The sequence below is a fragment of the Dromaius novaehollandiae genome, chromosome 4 (assembly GCF_036370855.1).
Source record: "Dromaius novaehollandiae isolate bDroNov1 chromosome 4, bDroNov1.hap1, whole genome shotgun sequence".
NCBI lineage: Eukaryota > Metazoa > Chordata > Aves > Casuariiformes > Dromaiidae > Dromaius > Dromaius novaehollandiae.
In genome coordinates, this window is record NC_088101.1 from 46,257,934 (window position 1) to 46,270,064 (window position 12,131).

The 12,131-nt window shown below is 36.5% G+C and overlaps 1 protein-coding gene across 3 annotated transcripts in view; it reads right to left on the reverse strand.

Annotated features, from left to right (window-relative positions):
* Window positions 1–12,131, reverse strand: part of SH3RF1 (SH3 domain containing ring finger 1) — an 86,342-nt gene that overhangs the window by 14,597 nt on the left and 59,614 nt on the right. For all 3 annotated transcript variants that reach the window (XM_064510957.1, XM_064510959.1, XM_026122914.2), the window contains exons 5-7: window positions 10,775–11,077; window positions 9,772–9,882; window positions 2,437–2,594 (exon numbers count right to left, since the gene is read on the reverse strand). In XM_064510957.1, coding sequence (XP_064367027.1) covers window positions 2,437–2,594; window positions 9,772–9,882; window positions 10,775–11,077 — 572 coding nt within the window. The remainder of the gene's footprint in view (window positions 1–2,436; window positions 2,595–9,771; window positions 9,883–10,774; window positions 11,078–12,131) is intronic.

A 12,131-nucleotide genomic window follows, 5' to 3' on the forward strand; every position in this document is an offset into this window, starting at 1 on the left:
TTGAGTCAGAGATGACAAGGCATGGCAGAAAGGGTTACATGTTCGCTCATCTATCATACCGCTACAATATTAAAACAGAAGTTATGGCAATATTAGGGGAAACAATTGTTAAGAATATATTCCCAACTGTGCTTTACTGTAACATTCAATATTTTTAATAAGATCGTTCATTTTCTTAACTAAGTTAATGAATTTAATTAATAGGTGTTTATTGACTAGTCATCCCATCACATCCCACTTATCTCTCAGTATGTTTATTTCTAATATCTTTTCCACTTTGTGACATGCCAACTTCTTTTTTGGGGAGTACTAACAGTTGGGACTGAAACAGCAGGATCAGAAATAGTTTTCAAAATGCAACATTGGAATCTCCCTGTAGTCCCCAATTCCCTGTATCTCCCTGAATTCCCCAGATTCCCTGTAATTGGAATCTCTCTGTGGTGCTAGAAAAATACATATTACTGGAACTTGAAATTAATGGGTAAGGTAGCTAGCAGTTGTTCAAGTTTTAAAGCCTATTTGCTTTTTTCTCTCCTAAGCAACAATACTGAAAAGCATAACACAGTACATCAGAAAAAACAGTGAGGGTTGATAAACTTTTCCTTTTTTATTTAAGACAATAAAAGATCTCATATATATATATATATATATATATATATATATACACACACACACACACACACACACACACATTTATACATACACACAAACACACACATATATAAAAACATATATATATATGTTTTTATATATGTGTGTATATAAATATATATACACATATATATGTGTGTGTGTGTGTGTGTATATATAAACTGAAGCTCCTGCAATCACATGCCGGAAAATTTGTAACTGTAAAATTTCCTATTATCACATTAAAAAGAGACAGTGTTCTACCAATACAGTGTTGTTTTCTGCCACAAGTTAAATATAAAACCTTTTAATCCTTAAAGTTTATACAGTTATTCACCCAGACCTTTTGGAAATTACATACCCTAATAAATCACATTTTCTCAAAAATAATATACTTTTCACCAGAGGCAGCCAATTAGGGTGGCTGATGAGTAGACTCTCCCCCTTTTTTGAAAAACAATCCCCAATCACTTGCACTGCTCATCTTTCCATTTCCCTTGTTACCCCAAGAATAAAAAGAAGTGTTCTCCAGGCAAAATCATGCCTTGGCACAGTAAAGACAGTATTAACTGTACACTTCTCCTTTCTCCATTAGATCTTTTTTTCTTTGCTGTCCACCCAAGAACCTTGGCATTAACTGCAAAAATGATTTAAAGGCAATACAGTGGCAAAAATATGACACACTGGAAACAAAAGGCTTCACTGGCACAAGATTTAGGGATGATCTACAAAGCTGCACAGTAAAGCTGCCTGTGAAAGCAGCTAATTGGTGTTCATTAACTTCCCTTTTAGTGAAATGAGTCCAAATTTCCTTAGTATCCTCATAGAGAGCAACACTTTGAAGATGGAGAACAGGAATAAATGAGATGGGAACTTGATTAACTGCACTAAGCATAGTAATCCATAAAAAAAAACTGTTAAAATGCTTGATGCCAAAGAAATAGCTCAAACCCAGATGCACCTGCTATACAAGAAAGGCGTTCTTTTGGAGTGGGAGGAAACCTGGTGGGAAGATAAAATAAAAGACACAGAACAAAAGTGGTCCTTGAATTATTCAAATGCCTTATTAGATGGTTCAACCACCCTGAATTTTATTTTTTCTTTTATCTTTCCTCTTCTCCAAACCGCACACAAAGAAGTTTCCAAGAAGAACGACGCTGTCAGCAGCACACGTTAATATACAAAATATTTTCACCCAGAAGGATGACGCACATTTGCTTGTATTACAAGTGCGAAGACATAATGCTAACTAGCAGCTTTCTGCCTTCATTCCAAATTGCCACCCACTAATTAACGAAACTGTAGAATCCTCAATCAAATTTCACTCGCAACTTGCATAAGCAGCCTGACAATGACATGCTAATAGAACAGTCTAAACGACATACAGCGTTTGCTGTATTTTGGCATAAGCTATTTCACACGAGAATAGCCTTTTCATTCCATTCATAATAGAAAACATGGGATAAATTCACTCCAGGGCTTGCCACTTGCAAGTACACAGTCTTCATTCCTAACTCAAGGATTCATTTATCTTATGCATGATAAATACTTTATATTTTTGAACCGAGTCCTTTCAATATACAGCAGTGTCTGATTATATTTACCTAAGCCATAAATAGCCCTCAGCAAGAAGGCTGTTTGGGGATATCACCTTTATGTATGTTTTGTTGCTTTTGTTCCTCGTTATACGCATGGCTTTCTGGGAATTCTAGCAGAACATAGGCCAGCTGGCAAGAAATAAGTACACACACAGTTATTGATCTCATTCCATTTCTTTGACTGCCAACAAGTTTCAATTTTACTTACACACTTGGTCGACTTTGTGGTCGTAAATGTGCCATTTGGTCAGTTGATCCTGATGTAGGCCTTTGTGTTACACCTGCAGGTGGAGGTCCAGCAGAGGCTGATGCAATGACCGCGGCAGACAAGAGAGGTGGTGGCGGTGGAAGAGGGGGATTCATATTCTGACATAATAAGAACAAAAAATAGCAACAGATGATCAACATTGCTTGATGAGTTGAATGAGCTGCAAAAAATCCATGTTATGCTAAGGAAATGAGAAGAGCAGCTGAATTCAGTATTCCATTACTGACTCGTAACATACAACTGGAGAGCTAGGCTTGTCTGTATTTCTCTTTTTCCAGTTTAAAATATTTAAGTCTTGGGAGCTAATTAAGCAAATGACAAGCAATTTCTCGGCACAGGAGAAACCGAATGCATTGTTTCTAATTAAAATATTTTTAGGAGAGGACTTGACAAAAATTCACAAGCCTCCCAGGAGGTAGATTTTACATCCTACTGCTGACTGTACTTCAAAACATGATTGTTTTTGTAACCTGAAGCTGAAACATAATGTACGATTCAGCAGCAGTGCACCCAAAACCCGCCCCTTCTGCCCGAAAATTCCCTTTGATGTATGGGTTACAAAAGTAAGCACAATATGAGACCATAGTCACTGCGCTATTGTTACCACTTTTGCCTATTCTTCTAGTTTAAAGCATTAGCTTTTGAAATTCAGTATTATCAAGACTGGTAATCTTTAACAAACACTCTAGTAAAAAGGCACAGCTCCTTTACGGGCAGATCCTAATGGGGGTTCTGCCTACAGGATTCTACTATGCCTTTTGAAAATCAATGGAGCAATTGTTACCTTCTGCTTTATAAAGCCACAGACAATTCTTTGGGACCTTGTGTACTGACACTCCTGGGAAAAGTTTCTCACAGAAGGAGAACTTTCCCTCCCCCCCTTCCAAAAATAATTCTTTGAGTTACAACACATAAAAAGTGAGTACTAAAAAAACAAAAACAAAAATTTCAGAACGTAAAGCAGAATTAATGTTTCATACACCATCTTTAATGTAGAGCAATCCTTTAATTCTGAAAGAAAAAGCTCTGAACAATGCCACTGTTCACTTAAGATTCAAAACCCCCATAAGAAAAATATAAATTGACAAAACGTACTTAAGTACTGCCTGGCTCTTTCAATATATCAGCATATCAATGTATAGCACTGTATTATGACTCTGGAATTACAATGACTTTCAACTATATTCCTCCCACCTCGAACAGCTCAGTTGTGCACTTCTTTCCTAGCTTTTCTAAACAAAAATTTTTAAACAAACCAGGTTCTAGTTCTCCACTGTAGGATTATTATGCCACTGCCTTTGGTGAAAGCGTTAATAAAAAGACAGCTCTGAACTAGTTTTACACTGTCAAGATAAAGAGCTGCATGATTAAAGCCTTAAGATCTAGAGAAAACTGATCGTCTCTAATAGTAAATATAGTTTGAATCAAAATTCTTACCCCTAATAATGACACATGTAGCAAGGTAAATTGTGAAATGTGAACATTAAAAAAAATATATAATCTGTTCATGTGTGAGAATTCCTAATTACCACAGAGGTCAACTGTATCAAGCACAAGCAGACACAGCCTGCTGAAAAAATGTAATTGTGACCTTTGCTACTAATAACTTAGTTATTTACAAGAACTGCATTACATTTGTTTTAGATTCTAGGCCCCCATCCATCAAACAATATTTTAGAAATATGGTGATATTCTACAGTGAAATAGCAACATTTCTGTTTCAATAGCTTTACAGAAGAAATTATTCTCCTCTCCCTATCAGTTTAGATGAAGACAAGCTGAATGCAAACATCTAACTTTTAGGCAGCTGGTCTTTAGCATATAAATTCAAACCCTTCTTTAGGTATCTAGATACTTTATCCATGGTGGAACCTGTAAATCCACATTAGGAGACAATCAGCTGGAAATCTTTAAAATTAACCCTATTCATGCACAGTTATCAAGGTGTCACAACTTCATGCTTTCAGTACCGCTGAGGATGTGAATAGTGGACATTGTATTTTATCCATGCGAACACATAATATATATATAGAAGCGTATTAGCAGCAATAAAGGCACCTGCTCTATTCAGGTTCTGCTCCCCTCCCAGTGTCTATTACTATGGTAATGAAACCCGCGGTGAGCTGCAGCCCAATTAAACTTCCAAAGATTTGGCAGGTGCTCAGAAATCTGAACAAACTACCTGATAGCCTTTAGAGGACAAGTGCTCCTCAGCTTGCACTTCTACAACTTAATAAAATAGTTCCAAAAAGCTTTAGCCAAGTTTACAAGAACTCTGGCATGTAGCCATTTTTGTAGATACTGAGAAACGAACCTGCCTCCAGGGCACAAGCTAGTTTTGATTTATCCTGTATTCAACTTTTATATATTAAAAAAATGCAAAGCCCACATGATTTAATAAAATATGTTTATTAAAATAATTTTAAGAGCATTTTTATTTAATGCAGTTGAAGGGGGAAAATGCAAACTTCCTCCAACTACGCTTTAGCCAGAAAATGTACGCTCAAGCACATAAAACAGCATATTAAGCAAGTCTCTGTAATAAGTAGTCAAACTGTGTAATGTTTCATCTATTTAGGTAAAAACCTTCAACTAGTAGCTGTACCCATACTCTAGAAACTCACATATATTTCAAAAGTTCAAATGCAGGCTGCATTCCCACATCAGTCAACTGAAGATCAATAATCAGCTTACCCAAAGAATAATAACAGGCACAGCAATGGGGGGGGGGGGGGGGACAACATTAATTAACTGTCTTTCCTCCCACAACATCTAGGGAAAACACACGGCTTGCACCATCCCCCGCGGGCTAACAAATTAAGGCTCATGTTTAACAAAATTCCTAAACTACAAATGTATGTTTTGAAGAGGAGGCCTCTGATACAAGAGCTCATCACTTCTTTCAGCTGCTTCCTCCTGCCTACCAAAATTATCTTGAATTTTTGTTGGTTACAATTCAGACAGTTAGTTCTCATTTAATCCGCCTCCTGACTCACTTAACACTATTGAATCAGCTGGAACCACATGAAAGAGACCTAAATGTCATCATTTTTGCATCATTACTAATACTTCAGACTACCTTATATATGTAAACATACAGGGACGGTATTTTTTTCTTCCATGACAAAGAGAAAACAAGACCAGAAGAAACTTCATATGAGAATGTAAAGGCAGAATGCTAGTTCTCTCTTGTTACGCTCTATTTTTCTTCTCCTACTACCTGTGAATGGAGCTCTAGCTTTGCTGTGGTATATTTCTTCTCTGTTTCTTTTCCATATCACAGCTCAAAACACATATTTCCTTTAAGATTTTTTTCAGCAGAATCTATGGCAACTAGACCTCCTCCATTAGATAGCTGCCTTATAAATTACACACAAGAATTTCCTCTCAAGTAAATGAGGCTTGCATAATTGTGTGTGCATATTTTCACCCAACAGCTGTTCAGCATGCTATGTGCTACTTGTATTTTAAGAACTTCAAATACTGGAAGCACCTACAAGTTCAGAAATGCCAGTGGCCAAGAAGAGAAGACCAGCTAATGCCCTCATTAAGGACAACGGTGAAGTGGGAATTTCCAGAGAGCCCTGTAAGTGACTTTACCACAGGCAAAAGCCTCAAGTGTAAGTAAAGTTTGTCTCAGTACATAGCCACTTCCATCTCAAAGAATCAAACCTCAAAAATCCAAAAAAAGAATTCAAATTCATTAGTGCTGCTGCTAAAGATCTAGTTTGCTGCTGTAAAACAAAACTTTTAGATAAATTATCTCAGGTTTTCTGAATGCAAGCTAAATTTTGCCTGTAAGACATGCAATAGGTAAGGTACATGATCATCTGACAAAGCTTTTTTACTTGTCTCAGCTTCAGTCCTGAAGTTATAAATTACTTACCTCATACAACTTTTGGTACGCAATAGCATCTACAAAAGACTACTATGGACAAAATAAATTGAGTAAAATTGGCATCTCTTGAATGACTGTATTGTTTCCCAAAAATAACAATAACAACTCAACTAAAATACGATCCTATACACGTACACAGATAGCAGACTCACAGGCTCCTTAGTTCTAGGAATTCATCTCCACTGTCTTAGGGTGACTTACTTTCCAAACAAGAGAGCTCAAAGTATCTCCTCTTGAAAATAAAAAAGCCTTCTTTCTTACAGAGAGTAAGACAAGACAGTAGCTTTTCTTCATTTACAGATTTGGGAAAGTAGCAAAGATACATAAATTCGGGATTACTGTAGAGGAAAATACCCTTTTTCATTGATTAACAATCATGCTCATGCTCTAATTCTTGCTTTCTCCCTTAATCTGATCTTGGTGTGAAGAAGAAGTTGTATCAAATGGTTTGCCCTCATAAAGATCAATCAAACAGTGTTATAAACACCCAGAATAAGTAATAGGAAGAAGATCCAATTAAAACATCTTCATGCTTAAGAGAAACTCTAAACTCTCTCTGTTCCAACCTGGCTCCCTTGTCATTTGCACAGTATTCAGAAGTGAAAAGCTAAAGAGAGAAGCTTAGAGAAGTGCAATAGTTTATACTTGCAAATGCAAAAAAAAAGAAAAGCAAAAGGATCCAAGCCAACTTCGACCACTATATTATACTGTACAGTCACAAATGTTCTATAGTTTAATGTTCAGAACGTGAGGGAGGATATTTCCAGAGGGGCAAATCCAGAAAAACAAGAACATCATTTTTTATCTTGACCCATCAGAACCGTTTTGCGGATTCCCAAAATTAAAACAAGAATTTATGAAGCAAGAGCAAAAGTGGAAATAAAAGCACACTTCACAGCCTGCAACTCCAAACTGCATCATCATTTAATATCATCTATAGTAAAGAACACAGGAACCACCTGACTGTAGGCTGTGCTGCCAGCCTGTATTTTAGCCGTACTGACTACAAGTCAAGAAGGAACCGAACATTATGTACAGAACGTTATCGAATTTTAAAATACAGCAGCTCAAAGAGGGTGGCAGAGGATAATTCAGATCCTTAATGGGAATTATATGCCTAATTGGAAACTTAACCAGGAACCAGGTTATCACAAAGAGGAAGTATCTCTACAGGATACAGGACAATCATGCGCCGGGAGTTTCACTCCATGTTGCATTTAGCACTGTAATTTAATTCCCATGGGTACTGATGGCGAGATCTTTTTTGAACAAACTTGCGCAACTAAAGCACCCAAGGTTGCTTAGTAACTTTGCACCAACGCCAAAATAAAGTATTTTTCCATGCTGGGAATCAAAGAAAGAACTGCTCATTTTTTATAACAAGGAAAAATGTTAGTCATGGGGTGGCAGGAGGGAAATGGGGAAGCAACTTCTGACAGAACCTTTGAAATCATGCTTTGAATCATGCCTACCCCATCCTCTCCACGACCAAATATCCTCAGCCACAAACCAGATTTATTGCTAGATATTTGCAGCATATACATTAACTAGACTTGTATTCTCCTGCACAGCAAAAATGACATTGATGCCAATTTTGTTTGTTCACTGTGTAGAGGGTTTTTGTTTGTTTGTTTTTGTTTTTTTGAAGAACAGGATGAAAGAAATTGAAAAAATTACACAAGTTAGTATCAGCTAGCTGATTCTAGTATTAGGTGTACACCTCTTCTGCAAGAAAATGCCAATCTACATATAAAAGCAGATTTCTATTTGGTTCCAGATTAGCATTCTTTAACAGCAGGATTGCAGAGGTGATCCACAGGTTGAAGGAGTAGTAAACAATAAGAGGACAAAGCATTGCTACAGAGCAACCTGGCTTACTCAGTAAAGCAGGGCACAAGCATACTGCATGTATAATTGTCAACAAGGTCATTTATCCGAGGAACAAAAAACATGCAACATATTTAGTTGGATGAAAGCAACCACTATATCACTAATGACAAGGAAAACAGTTTGTGGGATCATAGTGGACACTGAGCTGAACATAAACTTGTAATGCTTCATGCAGCCCAAATGAATACATGCAAATTCTCAAGATACAAACATAAGCCTAAGAGGAAAAAAGTCAAAGGGTCATGCTATCAATATTTCACTACTGAAAATGACTGTGCAGTACTGTTACCAGTTCTGGAATGCGTTTCAGGATAGACAAATACTGAAGATGATTCAGAAAATAGCAGCAGCGTAATTTAGAGGATCAAAAATAGTAACAGTTCAAAAAAATAGGATCAGGAAAAAAAAAAAAGAAAGCTGTTAGGTGTGACCAAGCCACGCCTAAATCTTTATTTAAAGATCAAAAAGCTGATACTAGAAGGCTCTTCAGTTTTGTAGACGAAGATGTAAAATGATCCAAGGGCTGAAAGTTGAAAACAAACCCAGACAAGTTCAGCAGCAAGGCTATTCACTACGTTTTAGTTGTTTTAAAACAACTGTAAGGATAATTAGACATCTTAAAAAGAGTAAGACTTTATTATTATTATTCAAAGAAGCCCCCTCAAAAGACAAAGATAGGCTCTGATTAGAAACACAATTTTTAGACTTGAAACAAGAATTAAATTTAGAGAAGTGCTATGATCAAACTAAAGTTCCCTTGAGGTCTATGAATACTGGTGTCCACACTCTTTATTGCAGTTAAAATCAGTCTCTGATAACTGCAGTCGGATACAGGACATTCCAGAGCTGGTCTGCCACAATCACAGCAAAATAAAGAATTTTAGTTGTTTTTGGAATGAAAAGCTGCCCTTCTTGAAAACATTTTCTTCGTCCAAGGAAAGCAACACTGCTTTGCAACATTGTTTTCATTTTTATCTCCAAGATCCTCACCTAGACACATCAGGTATTTTCTGTATCTGCCTCAAGAGTGTATAACAACCAAAATCCATATGTTTAATTAGAAGTAAAATGCAGAGTTTTGAAACTTATCTCAGAGAATCCTGCTAGTATTGACTTCAGTAAGACAAAAAATCTGGCAGCTGAGGTCTCAAGTTATTTTTTGCAAGATCTTGCTTGTTTCCCTCCACCCCTTCCCAGCTTAATCTCTCACTCATCCTGACAAGAAACACTGTTCTTGAAGAAAACACACTTCTGTTTACTACGCAGAAAGGATAGAGGATAGCTGGGGAAGTGGATACGCATCAAGGACATAAGGTATTATTTGTGGCAATAACACGTCTGCTATAGTTCAACGTGTGCTGTTGTATCACATATATAATCATAATAAACCCAACATTTCAAATTAGTGTACCAGAACTCCAGAAGGGAAAGTGACTGTAGACACATGAAATAAACGTGGAGGCTGAGTTTTCTTAAATGCTACTTACACCAAGAGCTGCTTGGTAGGTAACTTCTGATGGGAACGTAAATGAAGGCCCTGTTGTAACCGGGCTGCTAGGAGGTGGAGTCACAATTAGCCCTGTGGTACCAATATGAACCTGTCCAAAAAAATAGTCAATTTGAGCAGTTTCGTTAGAAAGGCTGTTCATGACACAGCTGTATACTTCCTGGTCAACAGCACCAGCACTCTGCTAACCGTAACTTCAGCACAGGAGTTATCTTCTGCTAGATACTCATGCAAACAGTATTGGATCACATGCTCACTTTTCTGATACTTCAGAAACTTTGAAGACGAATATTAAACCAGCAATATGACACACACTTTTACCAAAGGCAAGGGTTCCCCCCCCATAAATGGCAGTCAGATGCCAAAGATGTGTAAATAAAACATACTTAATAGTTCATGTAAAATAACACCAACGCTTTTTTGTCTCTGTTACTATCTCCACTCCCAAACTGTAATCTTCATGTGAAACACAATTGTTCAACAACTCCTGTTACTTGTAACTTAAGGCTTTGAAGACACATGAGATAGAAGAATAAAGCCAGAGAAACGTTTCTTCTTATCAAAATCAGATCAATATGGTAGGCTTCTAAAATTCATACAATTTTCTAGGTGAATTTACCTTTTACTTGCATACAGTTTATTTATATTCACTATTACATTCAATTTAGAAGATGACCAAGAAATTAAATTACTCTAGTTCTGGTTTCCATAGTTTAACAGCAATCTTTGTGACATTTAAGAAATTAACAACGGTAAACAGAAAAAAAAGAACTTACAAGACCAAAAATATCTGCAATCATTTTATAAGAAGCTTTGTAAAAAATTTTACTTAAAATCCTCTCATCTTGAAACACAGGCTTTCTGAAAGCGTTAATATTAATTAGATAAAATTAATATTTTGGAATAAATAATCTGACAAAACCAGAAACCTTTATCATTATTAAAAAACATATATAATTTAAACTTAATTTCAGGTAAATTACCTGAGAAGGGGCACTACAAGAAAGTCCTGTCAGCTCACTTATGCGGGCTGCTGCAGTTGGGTTGCTGGAGCTAATGAGGACAGGAGGACTAATTTCCATTGAATGGCGATTCTGAGAAGACTGCGAGGACTTGTTGGACATAGTGAGGGAGGTAAAAGAGTGCCGTTTTTTGGTGTTTTTCTTGGTATCGGTGTGCTTTTGGGCTGAATTGTTGTGGGCTGCCCCAGAGGTACCTTCTCCAGAGTCTACAGCAGAACCTGAGGGCTTATCCAACTCTATCAGCTGCTTGGCTGCTGTGTTAAACTGCAAAAAATATTAACACATTAAAATTAGTATTTTTGTGTTATAAAAAGCAACTGAATATAATAGAACACTACTTTCCTTTTTCTTTTATTCATAATAAAGATTAAATTTAAAACCTTGCAATTTAAAATTGTGACACACTGATCCACTCTAAAAATTAGCTGTCAGAACAAGTCTTTCGCTACAACCTCAACGTACTTAGTGTTGGTGTGGGTGGACTACCCATCAGAGGTAAAATTTAAATCAAGAAAGGGCATTATGTTCTAGTTGAAACATGCATTAATTCAGCAATACCTCTAGCCTGTGTCATCCAGAAGCCAGAGTAAATCACAGCAGTCCCATCTGACCTTACAATATAAAAGTCTGCATTACAAAACTCCTTGAAACTTCATTTTGGCTTTGTTTTTAAATACAACATAACATAAACCTCAACCTTTGCATGGGGGGTTTTGAAGACATTCCTCCTAGTAGCCTTACCTATTTATGCATATATCCAACACTAGCAGTAGTGAAAAAGAGGTCTCCAAAATACAGACTTAAAAACAAAGTAGGACAGACTAAAGATCCACCTAAAACAACATATTTACTGTCTGACAGCAAGCAACTATACAAGTATGGGACAGTAAAATGAGAGAAAAAACATATATCAACAATTCTGTGGAGATAAATTCTCAGCTTCCAACAACCTGTAGCTTCTGAATTTTCTTATGCAGAGGTTGTACACCTTTGAGTGTAAGACCCTAAAATGGATCTTTCTTCTTTAAGCTTACCTAATGAATATTTGTTCATAATGAACTTTTTCTATTTCTTAATTTGTTATAACAACATTGTATTAAGTGCAAATAAATTCTTCCTCTGCAGTAAAGAAACATGGAATTCTACACATTTTCTTCTTACAGTAGTTTAGCTTCAGCTAAGAGAAACAGCAAAATGATTCACATTTTTCACAAAACCATTATTTCCAGAAAATTTTATTTATATTTTAGAGCTACTGTAAATAAGTGAAAAGTCTCATTCATTCATGAGCTGAACTAATACCAGCATCAGTTTTCTG